The sequence below is a fragment of the Procambarus clarkii genome, chromosome 62, assembly GCF_040958095.1.
Source record: "Procambarus clarkii isolate CNS0578487 chromosome 62, FALCON_Pclarkii_2.0, whole genome shotgun sequence".
Lineage (NCBI taxonomy): Eukaryota > Metazoa > Arthropoda > Malacostraca > Decapoda > Cambaridae > Procambarus > Procambarus clarkii.
Window position 1 is genome coordinate 20,026,802 of NC_091211.1, and position 25,000 is coordinate 20,051,801.

Consider the following 25,000-nt stretch of genomic DNA (forward strand, 5'->3'; position numbering starts at 1 on the left):
AATGAACAAGTAACAAAGTATTTGTCAGAAAATGTGTATTTGTAAGTTCCGTCGACAAGGAAATAGGGTGTTAGTTGTAAGGTGGTGTATTTGTCTGTTTTCCTTCTGTGATCTACATAACGTTCTTGTTTATTTTTCAGGCAAGTCATCAACGGGAGGAGGTAAGACTGCTTCGTCAGGGTAGCCCACTTTCAGGACCTCCAGGGGTCTCCAGGGGGTCGCCAGGGGGTCTCTAGGGGTCTCTAGGGGGTCTCTAGGGGTCTCTAGGGGTCTCTAAGGGGTCTCTAGGGGGTCTCTAAGGGGTCTCTAGGGGGTCTCTAGGGGTCGCCAGGGGTCTCTAGGGGTCTCTAGGGGTCTCTAGGGGTCTCTAGGGGGTCTCTAAGGGGTCTCTAGGGGGTCTCTAGGGGTCTCTAGAGCCTCCAAGAACCTTAGGTCCTTCAGGTGGTGTTGCAACACCCAGCCACACTTCCTCATCCCTATGTAAGCCTGTTGCAACAGCGGCCCATGCTAGAGAGCGGTTAGTGAGGCGCGCGTGTGTGTGCGTGTGTGTGTGTGTGTGTGTGTGTGTGTGTGTGTGTGTGTGTGTGTGTGTGTGTGTGTGTGTGTGTGTGTGTGTGTGTGTGTGTGTGTGTATTCACCTAGTTGTGTTCACCTAGTTGTGTTTGCGGGGGTTGAGCTTTGCTGCTATTTCGGCCCGCCTCTCAACTGTCAATCAACTGTTTACTAACTACTTTTTTTTGTTTGTTTTTTCCCACCCCACACACACACACACACACACCAGGAAGCAGCCCGTGACAGCTGACTAACACTCAGGTACCTATTTTACTGCTAGGTAACAGGGGCATAGGGGGAAAGTAACTCTGCCCATTGTTTCTCGCCGGCGCCTGGGATCGAACCCAAGACCACAGGATCACAAGTCCAGCGTGCTGTCCGCTCGGCTCCCCCACTGATAACCCCACGAGATAACAACTGGGACGGGACGGTCTCCGTCACCACAGTGGGATGTGGTTCACTCCCCCACCAGGGCTAACCACTCAACCAGTACGTGGTAATCCTCTTAACGTGGCTACGAGTCACGTTCTATACAACGCCCTTCACTCACAATTTGTAAAACCCACCGAGCCTACCACGGCCTATCCTTTGCTGATACATCGTACCATAACAATATATACCTGGTTGATGGGGTTCTGGGAGTTCTTCTACTCCCCAAGCCCGGTCCGGGGTCATAGGCTTGACGTGTGAGAGTTTGGTCCACCAGGCTGTTGCTTGGAGCGGCCCGCAGGCCCACATACCCACCACAGCCCGGTTGGTCCGACGCTTCTTGGAGAAAATGATCTAGTTTTCTCTTGAAGATGTCCACGGTTGTTCCGGCAATATTTCTTATGCTCGCTGGGAGGGTGTTGAACAACCGCGGACCTCTGATGTTTATACAGTGTTCTCTGATTGTGTCTATGGCACCTCTGCTTTTCACTGGTTCTATTCTGCATTTTCTTCCATATCGTTCACTCCAGTATGTTGTTATTTTACTGTGTAGATTTGGGACCTGGCCCTCCAGTATCTTCCACGTGTATATTATTTGATATCTCTCTCGTCTCCTTTCTGGTGAGTGCATTTGGAGAGCTTTGAGACGATCCCAATAATTTAGATGCTTTATCTCGTCTATGCGTGCCGTATATGTTCTCTGTATTCCCTCTATTTCAGCAATCTCTCCTGCTCTGAAGGGGGGAGTGAGTACCGAGCAGTACTCGAGACGTGACAACACAAGTGACTTGAAGAGTACAACCATTGTGATGGGATCCCTGGATTTGAAAGTTCTCGTAATCCATCCTATTATTTTCTGGCTGATGCAATACTTGCTTGGTTATGCTCCCTAAACGTTAGGTCGATAGACATCATTATTCCCAAATCCTTTACATGTTGCTTTCCTTCTATGGGCAGATTTGATTGTGTTTTGTATCCTGTATTATGTTTAAGATCCTCATTTTTACCGTACCTGAGGTTCTGTTGGCGATTATTTGTATTTGCAGTACGTGGGTGAAGCATTTACAGCGTTGTGGTTCGAACAAAAGTCGTCAGTGAAGCACTTGTTCCGGAAGTGTTCGGACGTCATCAGTTGTGAGTCGTGTGTAAACCGTTTTTCATTCATAAACAGCTGGGGTTTGGCGGGTGGATGGAATCACTTTTGGGTCTTTGTTTGGAGGACGGGCTGGTGTCAGCAAAGCAGCGTTTTGAGAAATGTTGGAACATCAATTGGAGATTGGGTTAACGAGCATTTGACGTTGTTGATGAGGACGGGCAAGTGGATGAGGACGGGCAAGTGGATGAGGACGGGCAAGTGGATGAGGACGGGCAAGTGGATGAGGTTGGGCTACAAATCAAGCGCAGGAAGTGAGTGGAGGAGTGTTGAAGAAAAAATGGACCATAATTAGTTGTTAAACACGTGTGTCAAGTGTTTTTCATTTATATACAAGGGGGAGGGGGGGGGAGGGGGTGCCGGCTAGATTAACGACCATTCCGCCATTGTTTAAGAAGACGAGCTGCTTATTTGCACCAACTTTTGGGAGTAAATGAAGTACTTCTCGAGCGAAACTTGGAACATAATTAGGCTGACTAACACATGACTTACAATGGTCTAGGATTGACGGTTCAAATAAGTGAGGTGCAAGGTTACACGGATCTTTAGCACTAAAGAGGTGCTGCCTCTTCGCAGTACTGCTTGTTTGGTCCTTATGTGGCTGTGAGGGGCTGGCCACGTGGGAAGGTAGCTTGTAATCCCCGGCTCCAAACATGGAGTGTCGTGGCGCGGGCGGACGGTCGGTGGCGCGGGCGGACGGTCGGTGGCGCGGGCGGGCGGTCGGTGGCGCGGGCGGACGGTCGGTGGCGCGGGCGGACGGTCGGTGGCGCGGGCGGGCGGTCGGTGGCGCGGGCGGACGGTCGGTGGCGCGGGCGGGCGGTCGGTGGCGCGGGCGGGCGGTCGGTGGCGCGGGCGGACGGTCGGTGGCGCGGGCGGGCGGTCGGTGGCGCGGGCGGACGGTCGGTGGCGCGGGCGGACGGTCGGTGGCGCGGGCGGGCGGTCGGTGGCGCGGGCGGGCGGGCGGTTGTTATTATTTTAGATTCAGCTACTAACAATAAAAAGTTGCAAGTAGCACGGGCTATGGTGAGCTCGTAGTAGACTTACCTGGCACAGGAGCGGTGCTGGCGGTGGCAGGGAGCGAGGGCGGGTTGCTCCTAGAGGTGAGGTAGCTGGTCATGTACACTTACCCTCGTGTCATGTGTTAATCATCACTTGTTGTGGTGACTAACACAATACTCCCATTGAAGCGTTCAACCCGTTCTCGCACTTGCTTATAGTCAATATTGACTTATTTAATAAGTGCATATGTGACATACTAATTGATTGTAAATATTTTAGTTTACCTTGAAAAGCTTCATAGAAAACACCGACCTCACCTAACCTTCTTAGTATGTTAAGATAAGCATCTTATTGCTTCGTAATTACAATTATTACTTAACCTATACCGTTGATAGTGGGAGAACTGAGTGAAGCGTCCTTATAGGCCTAGTTGTCACCTTCTGTGTACGTGTCTCTTCCCCGTCCTCATTTTGCTCACTACTTTCCTTATTGCTGTTTTTGTCTTCATGTTTCTGAAGAAATTACAGAGAAAAGAACTAAATTACAAAGAGTAATTTTCAGTTGTGTTTTTGCTTTATTTACTACTGTCAGTAATGCATTGTCTCACCACCCACTTGGGGTGGACGGTAGAGCGACGGTCTCGCTTCATGCAGGTCGGCGTTCAATCCCCGACCGTCCACAAGTAGTTGGGGCACCATTCCTTTCCCCCCGTCCCATCCAAAATCCTTATCCTGACCCCTTTTCAGTGCTATATAGTCGTAATGGCTTGGCGCTTTCCCTGGAAATTCCTTCCTTCCTGGTTAAACCAGGGGGTTAACACCAGTGGTTTAACTCTGTCTTGCTTTGTCTTAGTGAGAAATAATGTCACTTAGTGTCACTTGAGGGCCTCACAACGTGGGGGGGGGGAGGGGGGGCTAATGTCTGCGGTCATCTGCCCTCAGGGTTGTAGGGGGGGCCAACGCCCCCTGGGCATTGTCTTAGGTCCTCGGTGATTGGTCATTTTCATCATTGGGCTTCAGAGCTTATTTCCCCATTATTTCCGACACGTCGTGGAGTTGGTATCGGGTACAGTTTTGACGGGTCGGGGCTCGTTCTTGTCGGGTCCCTGGGCTAGCTGTCGTGCAGTCGTTCATGTGCTGGGTGTGTCGTGGAGCTGTTCTCCCGAAAAGTATTACGTGAGGTCTCTTTCAACTTTCGTGCAGATGTGGTCGTGGTTGAAGCATTATAGTCGGCACTGATCATCGGCAGGGAGGGAAATATCAGGGGTAAGGGCCAAGTCATTACGCTAAATAGTTGTTACGCTATATAGTATTACGCTATATAAGTGCTATATAGCACTTGGAAGGGGGTCAGGATGAGGATTTGGGATGGGACGGGGGCATGCAATGGTGCCCCAACCACTTAGACGGTCGGGGATTGAACGCCGACCTGCATGAAGACCGTAACTCCATCGTTCAACCCCAAGTCTAGTTTACGTAACCTGTTCATCTTTCATCAATCGTGGCGGCTTTGTTTACCAGTTCAGCAATATCTTTTAAGTGGGAGTATATGCTACGCTACTGGGCACTATAATGCCTTAAAGAGGGGGGTAGAAATAGCCTAAGCTACTCTATCCCTTTGAGATGTATTTCTTGCTTATCTCAATAAACATACTTGAACTTGAACTTGAACTAATGCCTTAATGAGCACCATCATTACTCTGGCATCTCTTGCTTGAGAGGTTCTTGTCACTCAACCTGTAATTTTTCTTGCAGTTGTGACAACTAATTTATATTGTGTTCTGTCAAAGTAAGGTCTACCAACGTGATCACTCCCCAGGGGCCAGATTCACGAAAGCACTTATGCAAGCTCTTACGAACGTGTACATCTTTCCTCAATCTTTGACGGCTTTGGTTACATTTATTAAACAGTTTACAAGCATGAAAACGTCCTATCCAACTGTTGTTATTGTTATAAACAGCCTCCTGGTGCTTCGGAGCTCATTAACTGTTTAATAATTAGAAACAAAGTCGGCCAAAGATTAAGAAAAGATGGACAGGTTCGTAAGTACTTTGGTGAATCTGGCCCCAGGTCTTCAAGGGTTGACTTTTGTCTTTCAAAAGTGTGATTTTGAGTGTCTCATCTTATTTCTGGTTTGATTCCTTCGTTGTTACCATGACACAGGCGCCGGAACTTGTATTCACTGAACATTGTGTGGGTTTATGTGGCAAACTGAAAAAAGTCTGGTTGACTTTAATTTGGAGGTTTTTTGTAGTGATTGAGGGTTGTTGCACCATGATATATATGTGCTTCAGTCTACAGTTTCAACCCGTTCTCGCAAATTTAATAAGTCATTATTGACTTATTAGTTGCGTGCATAGGTGACATACTAAACATAATAGTTTCCCTTGAAAAGCTTCATAGAAAACACCGACGTTACCTAACCTACTTAGTATGTTAAAATAAGCATCTTATAGCTTCGTAATTACAATTGTTACTTAACCTATTATAGGTATAGGTTAGGTAATAATTGTAATTACGAAGCAATAAGATGCTTATCTTAACATACTAAGTAGGTTAGGTAAGCTCGGTGTTTTCTATGAAGCTTTTCAAGGGAAACTATTATGTTTAGTATGTCACCTATGCACATATTTAATAAGTCAATATTGACTTCCTAAATTTGCGAGAATGGGTTGACAGTTTAGACCTATTGTCTTGTGTATGACCCTCTGTCCTGCGTGACAGTGAATACCACCATTATCCTCACTTTAATAAGACTTATCAAAATCCTCAGATTAGGCAAAATTGTAATTAATTTTGTCAATAAAGATGTTAATAATAATACAAGCTGATGTTGCGAGACCCACTGAGGCCTGTTGCATATGGTGTTGCAAGAGTCACTATGGGCTGTTGCCTTTACTGTTGCAATGTGCACCGAATGCTGTTGTAACGGCTGTTTCTGCTGCAACACCCACCGGGGGGGGGGGGGGGACAACCAACACCGGGGGGGGGGGACAACCAACACCGGGGGGGGGGACAACCAACACCGGGGGGGGGACAACCAACACCGGGGGGGGGGGGACAACCAACACCGGGGGGGGGGACAACCAACACCGGGGGGGGGGGGACAACCAACACCGGGGGGGGGACAACCAACACCGGGGGGGGGGACAACCAACACGGGGGGGGACAACCAACACCGGGGGGGGGGACAACCAACACCGGGGGGGACAACCAACACCGGGGGGGGGACAACCAACACCGGGGGGGGGGGACAACCAACACCGGGGGGGGGGGGACAACCAACACCGGGGGGGGGGACAACCAACACCGGGGGGGGACAAACAACACCGGGGGGGGGGACAACCAACACCGGGGGGGGACAAACAACACCGGGGGGGGACAACCAACACCGGGGGGGGGACAACCAACACCGGGGGGGGGACAAACAACACCGGGGGGGGACAACCAACACCGGGGGGGACAACCAACACCGGGGGGGGGGAGGGGGGACAAAAAAGAAATACAACAAAAGCATACTGTTTTTTTTGCTTGGCAAAAACTATTAACATATAAAGCAGCATAATGCGAACGTAGGCACAAGAGAACATTAAATACAGACAAGCCAGGAGATAACAGTTGGGCCCAGGAGATAACAGTTGGGCCCAGGAGATAACAGTTGGGCCCAGGAGATAACAGTTGGGCCCAGGAGATAACAGCTGTGGCCCAGGAGATAACAGCAGGGCCCAGGAGATAACAGCTGGGGCCCAGGTGATTAACAACCAAGAGTGACAACAAGAGGCAGATGTTTCAGCAGGACCGGGCACCAAGACGGAGAGAGAGAAAGCCAAGGAGGTGTAAGCAAGCAGGTGTGAGAGTGAAGGAGGCAATTAAGGAAATAGTATACAGGTGTAATGATGATAAGGAAGACGGCCGATGGGGTTAAGGGCGATACTGGAGCAGATAAGACTGATGACCTGCTTGGTAAGTCTTAGTGAGAGATGTGTGATGAGAGAGAGAGAGAGAGAGAGAGAGAGAGAGAGAGAGGGGGGACCAGGAGTGTTGGGGGGGGGGGGGATTTGGGGGTCCATGGGCTCTCTGGAACCTCCCCCCCTCTTCCTGTGTTCTATATCCTATATCTCTGGTATATCATGTCGTGTTATAAAGTTGAGTTTTTATCAAAGCAAGTCTGATCTTCCGAGGTAGTGTGTGTGTACTCACCTAGTTGTACTCACCTAGTTGTGCTTGCGGGGGTTGAGCTCTGGCTCTTTGGTCCCGCCTCTCAACCGTCAATCAACAGGTGTACAGATTCCTGAGCCTATCGGGCTCTGTCATATCTACATTTGAAACTGTGTATGGAGTCAGCCTCCACCACATCACTTCCTAATGCATTCCATTTGTCAACCACTCTGACACTAAAAAAGTTCTTTCTAATATCTCTGTGGCTCATTTGGGCACTCAGTTTCCACCTGTGTCCCCTTGTGCGTGTTCCCCTTGTGTTAAATAGACTGTCTTTATCTACCCTATCAATTCCCTTCAGAATCTTGAATGTGGTGATCATGTCATCCCTAACTCTTCTGTCTTCCAGCGAAGTGAGGTTTAATTCCCGTAGACTCTCCTCGTAGCTCATACCTCTCAGCGCGGGGATAATTCTTGGTGCCCCAAGATGCACAAGAATCATCAACATGAGGGAAGAACTGAAGTTTCCGACCATACTAGAGAGAATAATGCAAGTTAACACTACCTTCTGTCTTAAAGTCATGAGAGATCCTACATCTCCTGCATTGCTCAGAGACAAATTATTTAGTGCTGTTAACACCCTTTTGACTGGAGCCGACATACCAACTCACTCCTTTTATGATAATTGGCTGAGAAACAATGCTTACAATCTCATTAAACTTAACATTCCTTTTAAGTGCAATCTACCAGTCTCTGATATTCCTCTTTATCTGTACCCCACCATTCAAGTATCATACACACCTGTCACCAAGAAAGATAATGAGAATCTTGCTCTACTCAAAGCTGTCACTCTTGAAACAATTGCCTCCTCCATCGAGAGTCTAAGATCTCACGAGCACTGTGTCTACACCGACGGCTCAGTCCAGTCTTCTACTGGACGGACTGCAGCGGCATGTAGGTTTTATAGAAATAATATCTGCACAAAGTCTGTCAGTGTCAGGTTAAACAACTGGCTGACCTCCACACAAGCAGAACTAGCAGCATTACATTTAGCAACCAGCACATTAAAAAATATTGGAGGAGGAATAATATTCTGCGATTCAAAGTCTGCTCTTCAAGCAATCGAAAACTTCTCTTGGAAGATCGACAGCAAGAACCTAATACTCCCAATTATAAATGACCTAATTGATGCACAGAGTAAAGGGTCTCGAATCTCCTTTGTATGGATACCCTCACACATAAATATAACCCATCATAATGAGACAGACATTGCAGCCAAACTAGCGTGTAACAAGTTTGAAGTTGAATTAGATCTAGGTATCCCCATCTCTGCTGTCAAAACTGTATTGGTCCAAACATTCAGATCTGATAGGAAAGAACTTACTGACTCCCAACGACCTGAAAGTACTAGTATAAAAAGCTATGATTTGTTCAGATCTGAAACCTACATCTATGGGCAGCACAAAACGTCCACTAGACTGTGCGACACAGTGGTTGCAAGGATCAGGTTGGGTTACCGTTACCTGTGGCAGGTGGCTGCAGGTGACGGGTCTCCCAATCCTGAGCACTCCAGTTGCAAACTCTGTGAGCAGGAACTACGGCATGATCTCCCGCACTACATCACTGAATGCCCAGTTATTAGACCTTTCAGACCAGTTGGCATGAGGTACCTGGAGCTTTGCAATTACTTTATTCACTCTCGTATTCTTGAAGATATCCTCACAGTATACCCAAAATTTGCCAGTGCAGGCTATTAAACACATGGCTCTGTATGACTAACCATCCTGCGAGATGGGGACTTGTATTACCACTGCTACCTTATTCAATCTTGTGTTGTTGATATCCTCAAAATGCATCCGGAGTCTGCCAGTGCAGACCGCCTATCACATGTCTCTGTATGACTAACCATCCTGTGTGATGGGGATTTTATAGCATCACCTAGTTAGCTTTTTTTGACACACTGTACTCCACTTCATATAGTCTAGGGTAGCTGCACTAATGCAGATGTACCTCATAACTTAATAAAAAAAAAAAAAAAAAATCAGCTCGGGTACTAGTCTGGTGGCAAACCTTTGAACCTTTTCCAGTTTAGTCTTATCCTTGACTAGATATGGACTCCATGCTGGGGCTGCATACTCCAGGATTGGCCTGACATATGTGGTATACAAAGTTCTGAATGATTCTTTACACAAGTTTCTGAATGCCGTTCGTATGTAGGCCAACCTGGCATATGCCGCTGATGTTATCCGCTTGATATGTGCTGCAGGAGACAGGGCTGGCGTGATATCAACCCCCAAGTCTTTTTCCTTCTCTGACTCCTGAAGAATTTCCTCTCCCAGATGATACCTTGTATCTGGCCTCCTGCTCCCTACACCTATCTTCATTACATTACATTTGGTTGGGTTAAACTCTAACAACCATTTGTTCGACCATTCCTTCAGCTTGTCTAGGTCTTCTTGAAGCCTCAAACAGTCCTCTTCTGTTTTAATCCTTCTCATAATTTTAGCATCGTCCGCAAACATTGAGAGAAATGAATCGATACCCTCCGGGTATCGATATCGTGTGTGTGTATGTGTGTGTGTGTGTGTGTGTGTGTGTGTATGTGTGTGTGTGTGTGTGTGTGTGTGTGTGTGTGTGTGTGTGTGTGTGTGTGTGTGTGTGTGTGTGTACTCACCTAGTTGTGCTTGCGGGGGTTGAGCTCTGCCTCTTTGGTCCCACCTCTCAACTGTCAATCAACTGGTGTACAGATTCCTGAGCCTATTGGGCTCTATCATATCTACATTTGAAACTGTGTATGGAGTCAGCCTCCACCACATCACTTCCTAGTGCATTCCATTTATTAACTACTCTGACACTGAAAAAATTCTTTCTAACGTCTCTGTGGCTCATCTGGGTACTAAGTTTCCACCTGTGTCCCCTTGTTCGTGTCCTACCCGTGCTGAAGAGTTTGTCTTTGTCCACCCTGTCAGTTCCCCTGAGAATTTTGTAGGTGGTTATCATGTCTCCCCTTACTCTTCTGTTTTCCAGGGATGTGAGGTTCAGCTCCTTTAGCCTTTCCTCGTAGTCAATCCTCTCAGTTCCGGGACGAGCCTGGTGGCATACCGCTGAATCTTCTCTAACTTTGTCTTGTGTTTAACTAGGTATGGGCTCCAGGCTGGAGCTGCATACTCCAGGATTGGTCTTACATAAGTGGTATACAGGGTTCTGAAAGATTCCTTACACAAGTTTCTGAAGGCAGTTCTTATGTTGGCCAGTCTAACATATGCTGCTGATGATATCATCAGCGAGTGTGTGTGTGTGTGTGTGTGTGTGTGTGTGTGTGTGTGTGTGTGTGTGTGTGTGTGTGTGTGTGTGTGTGTGTGTGTGTGTGTGTGTGTGTGCCCCTGCTCTCCCGTACACACACTCAGATATCTCCCTAAGTGCACACGCTTGTACAGGCACACTGAATATGTATGTATGTATCAGTTAATATAAACACACCACACTCGGACCGTTAGCTTTATCCGCACGCACGTGCACACGCACACACCCATGCACGCACGCACCTCCAAGAGAGGACGTGCTTTGACAACTAATTACACAAACAGGCTATTTTTTTCTGGACAGGTTCCAATCATGTACGGCCATATTGCAACCTTTGTCATGTGCTCTATGAAACAGCCGCACTAACACACACACACAACTGATGACTCGAATTGAAACTGTGTATAATATGAAACATTATACACAGAGGAGTGTATAATGCTTCAGCAGGACCTCTGTAACTCGAGTGGTAGATGCATGGATAATTGTATTCAACCCAAATGAGTGCAAGGTTAGGTTGACTGAGGTAGGGGGCGCTGGGCTGGTGAGATCTAAACGGACAATAGAGAGAGACAATTACATTTGAAATTGTGTATGGAGTCAGATATGTAGATATGTGCAGATATGTAAGAGATATGATAGTAGATATAAGTGTAGATATGATAGAGCCCAGTAGGCTCAGGAACCTGTACACCAGTTGATTGACAGTTGAGAGGCGGGACCAAAGAGCCACTGCTCAACCCCCGCAAGCACAATTAGGTGAGTACTTGAAGCTGTGTATGGAGTCAGCCTCCATACACAGAACAACACTTGTTATAGATGGTAATTAAAGCTTGCCACAGGTGCATTACAAGCATTACAGGTAACAAAGGTGCCTACAAGCACCTGTATAGCACCTTTAGTGGCACCACAGGTGCTCTGTTTACTACAGGTGTTAGAACCCCCAACTGCCAGACACCTGCTCGAGTCAACTGATCACAAATAATTATTAAGGTAAAACAGTAAACAGGTGTTGGAGATCCGTTTAAAACGGTATTAGCGGTCAACGGTACCAAAACGGTTAGCAAAGGTAGTCAACGGTACCAAAAAAGGTCAACAAAGGGATCCAACGATACCAAAAAAGGTCAACAAAGGTAGCCAACGGTACCAAAAAAGGTCAACAAAGGTAGCCAACGGTACCAAAAAAAGGTCAACAAAGGTAGCCAACGATACCAAAAAGGTCAACAAAGGTAGCCAACGATACCAAAAATGTCAACAAAGGTAGCCAACGATACCAAAAAGGTCAACAAAGGTAGCCAACGATACCAAAAACGGTCAACAAAGGGATCCAACGATACCAAAAAAAGGTCAACAAAGGTAGCCAACGATACCAAAAAGGTCAACAAAGGTAGCCAACGATACCAAAAACGGTCAACAAAGGGATCCAACGATACCAAAAAGGTCAACAAAGAGATCCAACGATACCAAAAAAAGGTCAACAAAGGTACCCAACGGTACCAAAACGGTCAACAAAGGTAGCCAAAGAAACATGTACACCAACACCACTTTCCCCACAGGCCATAACAGGTTAAAAAAGAAAAAAATCCAACAATTACTGAGGTTCTCGGCTACCGCCAGTACTCCATCTTCCCCCTTCACTGACAGGCCGACGCTACCTAATCCCCTAGTACAACCCTCTATTTGGCTCCCTTACCCTCTTCCCCCTTCCCTTACCCCTTCCCCTACCCTCTCCCCCCTTCCCTTACCCCTTCCCCTACCCTCTCCCCCCTTCCCCTACCCCTTCCCTCTCCCCCCTTCCCCTACCCCTTCCCTCTCCCCCCTACGGACTGAAACCTAGTACCCCTTGTTCGATGAAGAGAAATTAAGTGCTTTCGAGCCTGGCCTCGGGCCGGGCTTGGGGAGTAGACGAACTCCCAGAACCCCATCAACCAGGTATCAACCAGGTATCAACCAGGTATCAACCAGGCTTTTACTGTGTTATCGCTCCGATCAGCCAGGAGCGGCCCCGGCTCTTGGGTCCTCCCTGGCAGTTAGTTATTAACCACCTTGTATACCGTCGTTATCCCTCACCCAGGGATAACGGACGGTAGTCTGGGGGTATTATCCTGGTGGATATCTCCTCCGGGAGCTATAGCGAATAGCGACCAATTTTCTATGCGTCAGAGGGATAGGTTAGGTGGGTTGCTTGGGCTCGTGCCTATCCAGTTAGGTTAGGAGGGCTGATTTTACACGTAGTGACAAATCGAGAGCGAGGGGGGTGGGGGGGGTGTTGGCTCGTTATGTTTAAGTTACCCTCTTAATCTTAGCTCCATATACCCCATGTTCTTCTTATAATCCAAGAGTGACCCCTTACTAGGCAATTGTGGTAGTATTTACTTGTCGGGGGACCGGGCCGCGGGGACCTTGAGCCCCGAAATCATCGCAAGATATTGTACTGGGTGTAGAGGGGGCGTGGGCGTGAGGCTGGTGTAAAGTGTGTGTTAAGTGTGTGTGTTGAGTGTGTCAAGTACAATGTGTCAAGTGTTTTTTATAAGTGTGTCAAATACACTTTTTGTCCCCTTGTAGAGAAGCTGGAGACTAGGATACATGTATCACGAGACATAAACACACATGTGTTTATGTCTCGAGTCACATGTATCACGAGACATAAACACATGTGTGTTTATGTGTGGAGTTTACCTTTGTTGCGTTGAATTATAAGTACCGAGGACAACCAGTGTTGTGTGGTTTACCATACCAGGGATGTCTTGCCTCACTCAGGGATGTCTTGGCTCACTCAGGGATGTCTTGGCTCACTCAGGGATGTCTTGGCTCACTCATGGATGTCTTGGCTCACCCAGGGATGTCTTGGCTCACTCAGGGATGTCTTGGCTCACTCAGGGATGTCTTGGCTCACTCAGGGATGTCTTGGCTCACTCATGGATGTCTTGGCTCACCCAGGGATGTCTTGGCTCACTCAGGGATGTCTTGCCTCACTCAGGGATGTCTTGGCTCACTCAGGGATGTCTTGGCTCACTCAGGGATGTCTTGGCTCACTCAGGGATGTCTTGGCTCACTCAGGGATGTCTTGGCTCACTCAGGGATGTCTTGGCTCACTCAGGGATGTCTTGGCTCACTCAGGGATGTCTTGGCTCACTCAGGGATGTCTTGGCTCACCCAGGGATGTTTAGACACACTGCTGGGCTCTAAGTGACAGCAGTAATTGTGATTGTGGTGTCATCATTTGGTGGTGATTGTGGTGGTAGTGGGAGAAGCAGATGGTGGTGGTGGTGGTGGTGGGGGGGGGGGGGAGCCAGCTTGCCTGGGCTGACAGCTGGTGACCGAGTTAGGTTGACCTTGAGGGCTGAGCAGCCGCTCTGGTTGACTGGTAGGTCGACCTTACAAGTACCCTGCTGCATCCTGTACTGCTTATAGTACCCTGCCCTCCCTTGTACCCTGCCTCACCCTGCCCTCCCTTGTACCCTGCCTCACCCTGCCCTCCCTTGTACCCTGCCTCACCCTGCCCTCCCTTGTACCCTGCCTCACCCTGCCCTCCCTTGTACCCTGCCTCACCCTGCCCTCCCTAAACAGGAGGATGGGTTGGGATATTCTACACTTGGGCTGTATTATATAATATATGACCAACACAAGTAGTGTGCTATAACATGGTCAAGCCCTGAGAGCCTCTCACGGAGACCGCTGGTACTTACCTAGTTGTGCTTGCGGGGGTTGAGCTCTGGCTCTTTGGGCCCGCCTCTCAACCGTCAATCAACTGGTGTACAGGCTCCTGAGCCTACTGGGCTCTATCATATCTACACTTGAAACTGTGTATGGAGTCAGCCTCCACCACATCACTGCCTAATGCATTCCACCTGTTAACTACTCTGACACTGAAAAATTTCATTCTAATGTCTCTGTGGCTCATCAGGGGCCAGATTCACGAAGCAGTTACGCAAGTTCTGCTTATATACAGTCTCCGTGGTGTAGTGGTAAGACACTCGCCTGGCGTTCCGCGAGCGCTATGTCATGGGTTCGTATCCTGGCCGGGGAGGATTTACTGGGCGCAATTCCTTAACTGTAGCCTCTGTTTAACGCAACAGTAAAATGTGTACTTGGATGAAAAAACGATTCTTCGCGGCAGGGGATCGTATTCCAGGGACCATAGGATTAAGGACTTGCCCGAAACGCTACGCGTACTAGTGGCTGTACAAGAATGTAACAACTCTTGTATATATCTCAAAAAAAAAAAAAAAAAAAAAGTACTTACGAACGTGTACATATTTCCTCAATCTTTGACGGCTTTGGTTACATTTATTAAATAGTTTACAAGCATGAAAACTTGCCACTAAACTGTTGTTAATATTATAAACAGCCTCCTGGTGCTTCGGAGCTCATTAATAATTGTAAACAAAGCCGCCAAAGATAGAGAAAAGATGTACAGGTTCGTAAGTGTTTGCGTAACTGCTTCGTGAATCTAGCCCCCTGGGTACTAAGTTTCCACCTGTGTCCCCTTGTTCGTGTCCCACCCTTGCTAAAGAGTTTGTCCACCCTACCAGTTACCCTGAGAATTTTGTAGGTGGTTATCATGTCTCCCCTTACTCTTCTGTCATCCAGGGATGAGATTCAACTCCCTTAGCCTTTCCTCGTAGCTCATACCTCTCAGTTATGGTGGCCGCTAGTTTATTTAGGGGAAATGTAAAATTAGGGGGTGGGGGGGGGGTAGGGGGTGGTAGTGATGGTGGTAGGGGTGGTGGTGTGTGTGGTCCTTCCTGGGTGGTGGTAGTGGTAATGATGGTACGCCTGGCCTCGGGCAGGTAGTAAGGGAGGTGGCACTTGTGTTGGTGGTGTGTGTGGTCTTGGGGGTTGGTCGTTCTGGGGGTGGTCGTTCTGGGGGTGGTCGTCCTGGGGGTGGTCGTACTGGGGGTGGTCTTACTGGGGGTGGTCGTCCTGGGGGTGGTCGTACTGGGGGTGGTCGTACTGGGGGTTGGTCATCTTGGGGGTGGTCGTCTTGGAGGTGGTCGTCCTGGGGGTGGTCGTCTTGGGGGTGGTCGTCCTGGGGGTGGTCGTCTTGGGGGTGGTCTTACTGGGGGTGGTCGTCCTGGGGGTGGTCGTCCTGGGGGTGGTCGTACTGGGGGTGGTCTTACTGGGGGTGGTCGTCTTGGGGTTGGTCATCTTGGGGGTGGTCGTCTTGGAGGTGGTCGTCCTGGGGGTGGTCGTCTTGGGGGTGGTCGTCCTGGGGGTGGTCGTCTTGGGGGTGGTCGTCCTGGGGGTGGTCGTCCTGGGGGTGGTCGTCTTGGGGGTGGTCGTCCTGGGGGTGGTCGTCCTGGGGGTGGTCGTACTGGGGGTGGTCGTACTGGGGGTGGTCGTCCTGGGGGTGGTCGTCCTGGGGGTGGTCGTACTGGGGGTGGTCGTACTGGGGGTGGTCGTCCTGGGGGTGGTCGTACTGGGGGTGGTCGTACTGGGGGTGGTCGTCCTGGGGGTGGTCGTACTGGGGGTGGTCGTACTGGGGGTGGTCGTCCTGGGGGTGGTCGTACTGGGGGTGGTCGTACTGGGGGTGGTCGTACTGGGGGTGGTCGTCCTGGGGGTGGTCGTACTGGGGGTGGTCGTACTGGGGGTGGTCGTCCTGGGGTGGTCGTCCTGGGGGTGGTCGTACTGGGGGTGGTCGTACTGGGGGTGGTCTTACTGGGGGTGGTCGTCTTGGGGTTGGTCATCTTGGGGTTGGTCATCTTGGGGTTGGTCGTCTTGGGGTTGGTCATCTTGGGGGTGGTCGTCCTGGGGGTGGTCGTGCTGGAGGGGGAGGGGGTCGTCCATGGGGGTGGGTCGTGCTTTTTTTTCTACCACAGACGTGGCCAGACATTTACAATGCTAACCAGCATATATACATGACAAACCCTTCATGCAAACTGCACCTACTATCAAGATACATTTTCTTCTGTCCTCCATGGACAGGGTTAGAGAAGTGTTAAACATACAGTTCAGGGATTTATTGAACACTCAACCACAGAAGGTGATTCGATGCTTTTAAAATGCTAAGCTAACCTACATACATAAATACATAGATACACAGATTTACGTCTGCCCTACATAAAGTGCTCGATGTGTCTTTTACATAGTGTCATTAATGTACATTTACAAAGGTGAAATGTAATTCTGATCAGCTTCCATATATACTTTATACCCATACATACACACACACACACCAGGAAGCAGCCCGTGACAGCTGACTAACTCCCAGGTACCTATTTACTGCTAGGTAACAGGGGTATAAGGGTGAAAGAAACTTTGCCCGTTGTTTCTCGCCAGTTGCGGGAATCGAACCCGGGACCTCAGGATCACGCGTCCAGCGTGCTGTCCAATCAGCCACCGGCCCCTATAAGGCCCGGTGGCTGACTGGACCGGTGTGTGTGTACTCACCTAATTGTGCTTGCGGGGGTTCAGCTCTGGCTCTTTGGTCCCGCCTCTCAACTGTCAATCAACTGGTGTACAGGTTCCTGAGCCTTTTGGGCTCTATCATATCTACACTTGAAACTGTGTATGGAGTCAGCCTCCATACACAGTCTGTGTGTGTGTGTGTGTTTGTGTGTGTTTGTGTGTGTGTGTGCGTGTGCGTGCGTGCGTGCGGGCGTTGTAAGAACACGCCATATCTCCATGTGCAGGCTTAAGGTGTCATGGCTGCGGTGCGGCTGGCAGAGGTTCTTCTAGAGGCTGGGATAATCTCGGGAGAACTGCGGTTGACAGAGTAACCGCATGCGGTTAATTAGCCTCAACCAGGCTGTTCCCACCGCCCCGCCCCGCCCCGCTGACCACCACTCTCACTCCTGCTTGAAGCCAGTGTTCTGCTGGTTATATTTCTTCCCACTTGATCCCATGTGATTAAAGTTTAGATCTGTTGGCCTACAGTCTGATGTTGGTCGGCCGCCGAGTGTGTCTGTCAGGTGTGGAGGGAACAGTCAGGTGTGGAGGGAACAGTCAGGTGTGGAGGGAACAGTCAGGTGTGGAGGGAACAGTCAGGTGTGGAGGGAACAGTCAGGTGTGGAGGTAACAGTCACGTGCTCTCCAATGTGCCCAGAGCATCCATCTGCCCTCCACAGGAGGACATATCCACCAAGGAGAGAGAGAGACAGACAGACAGACAGACAGACAGACAGACAGACAGACAGACAGACAGACAGACAGACAGACAGACAGACAGACACACACACACACACACACACACACACACACACACACACACACACACACACACACACACACACACACACACACACACACACACACATTCTATTTACTTGTCTGGCTAAGATTACTTCAATCTACTTGCTTAGCCGCTAAGATTACCTCCTCTACCTTACCTGGCCAGGTAGACTTAGGGACTAAGTCTGGTAGTCTAAAGTTGACTAAATTTTGCTCAGCTAATTAAGACAGTCTACCTGAGTAAGTTTTAATTAAGTATTGTAAGAGAACGCAGTATTACCCCTGAGTAAAACTATCTTGAATGATACTTGATAGGCCTAATACTGCGGACAGAACGAGTGGGAGGCCTATATTGCGTTTTCTCAGCCATATCTTGAGATCTTCTTGAGATGATTTCGGGGCTTTAATGTCCCCGCGGCCCGGTCCTCGACCAGGCCTCCACCCCCAGGAAGCAGACCCTGACAGCTGACTAACACCCAGGTGCCTGTTTTATTGCTAGGTAACAGGGGCATAGGGTGAAAGAAACTCTGCCCTTTGTTTGTCACCGGCGCCTGGGATCGAACCCAGGACCACAGGATCACAAGTCCAGCGTGCTGTCCGCTCGGCCGACCGGCTCCGACCGGCTCCCCTAGCCGGGCTAGACAGTTTTGAAGTGATTGTCGTATTGTGTAATAGAATGAGAACATCTTGGAAGATAAGGACCCAGCACGGAGAAGCGAGTCCACCGCCATGCTCCAAGGAGTTTCTCACATGGATATTGTTCAACATCCTCCCAGCGAGCATCAGAAATATTGCCGGAACAACCGTGGACATCTTCAAGAGAAAACTAGATTGTTTTCTCCAAGGAGCACCGGACCAACCGGGCTGTGGTGGGTATGTTGGCCTGCGGGCCGCTCCAAGCAACTGCCTGGTGGACCAAACTCTCACAAGTCAAGCCTGGCTTCGGGCCGGGCTTGGGGAGTAGTAGAAGAACTCGCAGAACCCCATCAACCAGGTTGAAGCAGGTTTACTCTAACAAGCCTAAACCAACCCAATCCAACCTAACGTAACCTACGAGGACAAACAGTCTCACAGACCAGGGAAGGACGAGGCAAGCCAGGCTGCGGGAGTAGAACAACTCTCGGGATTGGCCAAAGGTAATTAGCAGGTGTGGGCGAGGCGTGCATGTGTCGAGGTTCGGGTTCGAGCGCTGTGATTGGATTATTGCCCCCACGGGGATTGGAATGTGGATGATTGGTGTCATCAAAGCTGGCCGTGACGGGTGCCGGCACGCGGTGAAGAGTGTGCTGAACCACCTGGCTGGCTGTACGACCCATCTGTGGTTACTGTGTCGTCATCTGTGGTTACTGTGTCGTCATCTGTGGTTACTGTGTCGTCATCTGTGGTCACTGTGTCGTCATCTGTGGTTACTGTGTCGTCATCTGTGGTTACTGTGTCGTCATCTGTGGTCACTGTGTCGTCATCTGTGGTCACTGTGTCGTCATCTGTGGTCACTGTGTCGTCATCTGTGGTCACTGTGTCGTCATCTATGGTTACTGTGTCGTCATCTGTGGTCACTGTGTTGTCATCTGTGGTTACTGTGTCGTCATCTGTGGTCACTGTGTCGTCATCTGTGGTCACTGTGTCGTCATCTGTGGTCACTGTGTCGTCATCTGTGGTTACTGTGTCGTCATCTGTGGTCACTGTGTCGTCATCTGTGGTTACTGTGTCGTCATCTGTGGTCACTGTGTCGTCATCTGTGGTTACTGTGTCGTCATCTGTGGTCACTGTGTCGTCATCTGTGGTCACTGTGTCGTCATCTGTGGTTACTGTGTCGTCATCTGTGGTTACTGTGTCGTCATCTGTGGTCACTGTGTCGTCATCTGTGGTCACTGTGTCGTCATCTGTGGTTACTGTGTCGTCATCTGTGGTCAGTGTGTCGTCATCTGTGGTCACTGTGTCGTCATCTGTGGTCACTGTGTCGTCATCTGTGGTCACTGTGTCGTCATCTGTAGTTACTGTGTCGTCATCTGTGGTCACTGTGTCGTCATCTGTGGTTACTGTGTCGTCATCTGTGGTCACTGTGTCGTCATCTGTGGTTACTGTGTCGTCATCTGTGGTCACTGTGTCGTCATCTGTGGTTACTGTGTCGTCATCTGTGGTCACTGTGTCGTCATCTGTGGTTACTGTGTCGTCATCTGTGGTTACTGTGTCGTCATCTGTGGTCACTGTGTCGTCATCTGTGGTCACTGTGTCGTCATCTGTGGTCACTGTGTCGTCATCTGTGGTCACTGTGTCGTCATCTGTGGTTACTGTGTCGTCATCTGTGGTCACTGTGTCGTCATCTGTGGTTACTGTGTCGTCATCTGTGGTCACTGTGTCGTCATCTGTGGTCACTGTGTCGTCATCTGTGGTCACTGTGTCGTCATCTGTGGTCACTGTGTCGTCATCTGTGGTCACTGTGTCGTAGATATTATGGGAGAAAGTTGCAAAGGCGGGGCTGGAAAGGCGGGGCTCTAGAGCTTAAGCTCGATCTTGAAGGCGCACACAGAGTACAAATACATAAACACACACATGCACGCATAGCTGCAGTTGCATGATTACATCAGGTGGTTATTGGCAAACTGCAGGAGCCAGTTTGGCTAACAAGAGGTGCACGAGCAGGTCCCTGGCGTGCTGGTGCAACTGTGGTAGATGGTAGCATCTACCAGGTGGGGGGGGGAGGGGGAGGTTAGTAGGGGGGACGGGTATGGTGGTGGGGGGGAGCTGCTTGTCTGTGTGGCGGTGGTAGTGGTGATTGTGGTGGTAGTGGTGGTGGTGGTGGTGGTGGTGATGGTGGTGGTGGTAGTGCTGGTGGTGGTGGTGGTGGTGATGATGATGGTGGTGGTGGTAGTGGTGGTGGTGATGATGGTGGGATTGGTGGTAGGGGTGGTGGTGGTGGTGATAGTGGTGGTGGTGGTGGTGGTAGTGGTGGTAGTGATGGTGGTGGGATTGGTGGTAGGGGTGGTGGTGGTGGTGGTAGTGGTGGTGGTGATGGTAGTGGTGGTGGTGAAGATGGTGGTGGTGGTGCTATGGTGGTGGTGATTGTGGAGGTGGTGGTGATGGTGGTGGTTGTGGTGGTGACTCTGAGCAAGTAGTGTAAAGGTGGACAGAACAGTGTTGGTGGCGGCCAATATGCCCACAACTCCAGGGTCAGATGTGAACCACTAAAACTAAGATTAAAGTTCAGTCAAACATTAAATCGTAAAGAGGCTGGGGAAAAAGCAATCTCTACCTGCTTATAGCACTATTAAGCGAACACTGTGAGTTGACCAGACCACACACTAGACGGTGAAGGGACGACGACGTTTCGGTCCGTCCTGGACCATTTTCAAGTCGATTGTGACTTGAGAATATTCCAGGACTGACGGAAACGTCGTCGTCCCTTCACCTTCTAGTGTGTGGTCTGGTCAATATACGTCAGCCACGTTATTGCGACTCCTCGTCAGCAAACACTGTGAGGTATAGAAACATGAACGCACACACGATGACTAAAACCTCTGGTATATAAGTAGTGAAGGGCAGCTAACAGTGTAATTAGCGCCGCCGTGAGAAAAACCTTGCCCTCGTCTGTGTCCCCTAGAGACTCCCTGGCAGGCCACCAGACTGTACTGAAGGACACTTTGAGACACAGACCGCTCCTGTGCCAGATAAGTCCATTACGGCTCACCATAGCCCGTGCTACTTGCACCGCTCCTGTGCCAGATAAGTCCACTACGGGCTCACCATAGCCCGTGCTACTTGCACCGCTCCTGTGCCAGATAAGTCCACTACGGGCTCACCATAGCCCGTGCTACTTGCACCGCTCCTGTGCCAGATAAGTCCACTACGGGCTCACCATAGCCCGTGCTACTTGCACCGCTCCTGTGCCAGATAAGTCCACTACGGGCTCACCATAGCTAGAGCTACTTGCACCGCTCCTGTGCCAGATAAGTCCACTACGGGCTCACCACAGCCCGTGCTACTTGCACCGCTCCTGTGCCAGATAAGTTACGGGCTCACCATAGCCCGTACTTCTTGGAACTTGTTCAGAGTAGCTGAATCTATAACAACAACAACAATGCTTTGAGAACTGACATAGTGGTGGTGGTGACAGCTGTGGCTGGTGAAGGTCTTCGGCCAGCGTGAGAGCCTCTCACCAGCACATATTTGAGTCACCAGAGAAAGTGAGGTGAGAAGAGAATATCAGAATTCACAGACGCTATTACATAGAAGATGCGACATAGCCGAAGCACTACATGTCAAACACTCTCATATAACTAGAAGCAAATACCAGACGATTTGTGCTCAAATGAATGGTCGAATCCTTTCACTCATATTCAGGAAGAAACACAAGAGTTAAACACAGACATCACAATAACATGGTGTATGAACTGAACAAATCCACAAGGACCGTGACGAGGATTCGAACCTGAATTCAATTTAACCATGTCGTAGCTCAGTCGATTAAGGCAGCGTCTGGGATGCTCCCGGACGCAGGTTCGAATCCTCGTCACGGCCCTTGTGGATTTGTTTAAACACAAAAGTGTTAGAGGCATAGAGTAAGTTACTCCCCCACCTGGTAGTGCACCCTACCCCAGGGGCTTCCCCACCTGGTAGTGCACCCTACCCCAGGGGCTCCCCACCTGGTAGTGCACCCTACCCCAGGGGCTTCCCCACCTGGTAGTGCACCCTACCCCAGGGGTAATGCCTTACCAAAATCCTGTTCACTGCTAAGGTTGAAGGTCGCTTTCTTACGGTGCAAATTATTGTTCAGGTTGCGCAGTTTCCACTGAAGTGAGGTTGGTGTGTTGTGTAGGTGTTCCCACGTCCTTGTAGGGTGGTTCTCTGTCTTCCTCCCTCCCTAGTGCCTCCTGCCTCAGTTACCCCCCTCACGGGGGACCTTACCCCAGGGGCTCCTTATCTAGTAGTGCATCCTACCCCAGGGGCTCCCTACCTGGTAGTGCACCTTACCCTAGGGGCTCCCTACCTGGTAGTGCACCTTACCCTAGGGGCTCCCTACCTGGTAGTACACCTTACCCTAGGGGTAAGGTGCTTACCCGCACATAAAGAAAACGGGGTCCTCCCTGAACGTTAATATGTGTATACATATGTATATAACTACACATTCACATTCTGTGGTTGAGTCAACTTGATCAATCAGGCTGTGATTCATTACGTCTGGCTGCAAGCAGCCGCGTCCAACAGCCTGGTTCACAATCCAGCAACCAGGAGGCCTGGTCGGGGACCGGGCCGCGGGGACGTTGAACCCCGAAATCATGACAAGGTAACCGCAAGGAACTCTCAATAACCAAGTATGCTATGCCATACGTAAGATAACCTAACCTTGTCTATGTAGACCATACATATATGTAGACATATATATATGCTGGTTAGCATGGTAAATGTCTGGCCACGTCTGTGGTGGAAAATAAAACAAAATCAAAAAAATATATTAAAAATACTTTACTAATAAAAAAAACTCCAAATTCTAAACTATGCAGTTCTTTTTCCTCATTGTTTTAATTATTAACAATTATTTATTAATCATTTATTTATTTATTTAATTATTAATCATTATTTAATTATTACGCGCGTCTAATGGCGCGTAATTGTGTTAGCTGACAGGGGTTTTATTATATATTTTTTTGTATATTAATTATGGGAAAATTGTGAAGATTAGTGTTGAGGAACTGGAAATACACGCGTGTAGAGGGGGCGTCTTCTCTTATCTTGAGGTGATTTCGGGGCTTTAGTGTCCCCGCGGCCCGGTCCTCGACCAGGCTTCCACCCCCAGGAAGCAGCCCGTGACAGCTGACTAACACCTAGGTACCTAATTTACTGCTAGATAACAGAGGCATAGGGTGAAAGAAACTGCCCATTGTTTCTCGTGAAAACTCTCGTGTTTCTCGGCGTGGGTGAAGGTCCTTCCCACAGGTGGTGTGGGAGTGTTAGGGGACCCCCACACACGCCTTCTCTTGTGCAGGCGATGCATACTGAAGAGTCGGTCTCACGCTGGTTATATATATATATATAAATATATAATATATATATGCGAACAAGCTTGAATCGTCCCCAAGCATATATGCGACTGGAGACTCCACACCCCAGAATTGACTCGAACCCAGATCGCCAGGAGCACAATGCAACTGGGGTACATGATACTTTAAACCACTCGACCATCAGTGACCGTACAAAAGACGATGTATATATATCTATATACACACATATTTCATTCATCGGGGCAATAGGGGTCTCGAACACGCGACCTCCAGCGTGAGAGACGAGTGCTCTACCGACTGAGCCACGCGCTAGCCACAATAGGGAAGGAGTTCAGAGGCAGCAAACCACTGCCTCAAACTGAAACGTTAAGCCTTGCCTGGGGTGTCACTTGAGCACAGAAGAATTAGGTGAGCCACACCCCGAGTCATATAAATTGTCAACCACAATTCCGTGGATGGTGGTTGACAGTACAGTGGCTGGAACTGACAGTCTTCCTCATCACGTGATGATCCATGAGGAGCTGTCATCACCATGACCACACACGTGACGTGGTCGTGGTTATCTTCTTGAGGTTATCTTAAGATGATTTCGGGGCTTTTTAGTGTCCCCGCGGCCCGGTCCTCGACCAGGCCTCCACCCCCAGGAAGCATCCCATGACAGCTGACTAACACCCAGGTACCTATTTTACTGCTAGGTAACAGGGGCATAGGATGAAAGAAACTCTGCCCATTGTTTCTCGCCGGCGTCTGGGATCGAACCCAGGACCACAGGATCACAAGTCCAGCGTGCTGTCCGCTCCCCCGACCGGCTCCTGACGTCACCACCGACCACGTCCAATACACCACATCAACCCACCACGTCCAAGACTATGAGTCGACCAACATCAACTTCAGATGGCAAAGTTGCAGGTGGTGGCATAGAGGAGGAGAGAGGAGCACGTCTCTGTGTTTGTCCCCGCTCATTGTTGAGAGTTGGAGTGTGTAGGGAGGTTAGATATGAGGCAGGTGGCAGGCAGCCTTCCTCACCTGGGCTGTGTGGTGGCCACCTCATACCTCACACTCACCTTAATGAGGTGTGAGGTTAGGTCACAACAGACACACTCAACACACACACTGTCGGGTGGGGTAAGCTTGGCTGGTCACCACACACACAGATCACAATAACGTGATGCATCAAATGAACGCAGGTTCCCGCAGCATCCCGGACGCAGGTTCGAATCCTCGTCACGGCCCT

The 25,000-nt window shown here is 49.6% G+C and overlaps 3 protein-coding genes across 4 annotated transcripts in view; 1 reads left to right on the forward strand and 2 right to left on the reverse strand.

Annotated features, from left to right (window-relative positions):
- Window positions 1–25,000, forward strand: part of LOC123766495 (ras association domain-containing protein 10) — a 266,095-nt gene that overhangs the window by 62,615 nt on the left and 178,480 nt on the right. The window lies entirely within an intron of this gene.
- On the reverse strand, window positions 2,728–4,825 carry LOC138354340 (serine-rich 25 kDa antigen protein-like). Its single transcript, XM_069308499.1, has 3 exons — window positions 4,787–4,825; window positions 3,582–3,645; window positions 2,728–3,122 (listed from the first exon to the last, which is right to left on the reverse strand). The coding sequence occupies exons 1-3, from the start codon at window positions 4,823–4,825 to the stop codon at window positions 2,728–2,730; spliced, it is 498 nt and encodes a 165-aa protein (XP_069164600.1).
- Window positions 19,010–25,000, reverse strand: part of LOC138354341 (zonadhesin-like) — a 30,890-nt gene continuing 24,899 nt past the window's right edge. Inside the window, exon 2 of the mRNA XM_069308500.1 lies at window positions 19,010–20,205. Within this exon, the coding sequence (XP_069164601.1) occupies window positions 19,010–20,205 (1,196 nt within the window). The remainder of the gene's footprint in view (window positions 20,206–25,000) is intronic.

Excerpts from the sequence above, each read along its gene's own strand:
- LOC138354340 (XM_069308499.1), bottom strand. The coding sequence starts at position 4,825 with ATGGTGCTCATTAAGGCATTAGTTCAAGTTCAAGTTCAA. Across the intron at positions 3,646-4,786 it reads TAGTTCAAGTTCAAGTTCAA|AAACATGAAGACAAAAACAG; the intron begins GTATGTTTATTG and ends TAATTTCTTCAG. Across the intron at positions 3,123-3,581 it reads TGAGGACGGGGAAGAGACAC|TAGCTGAATCTAAAATAATA; the intron begins GTACACAGAAGG and ends TTTTATTGTTAG.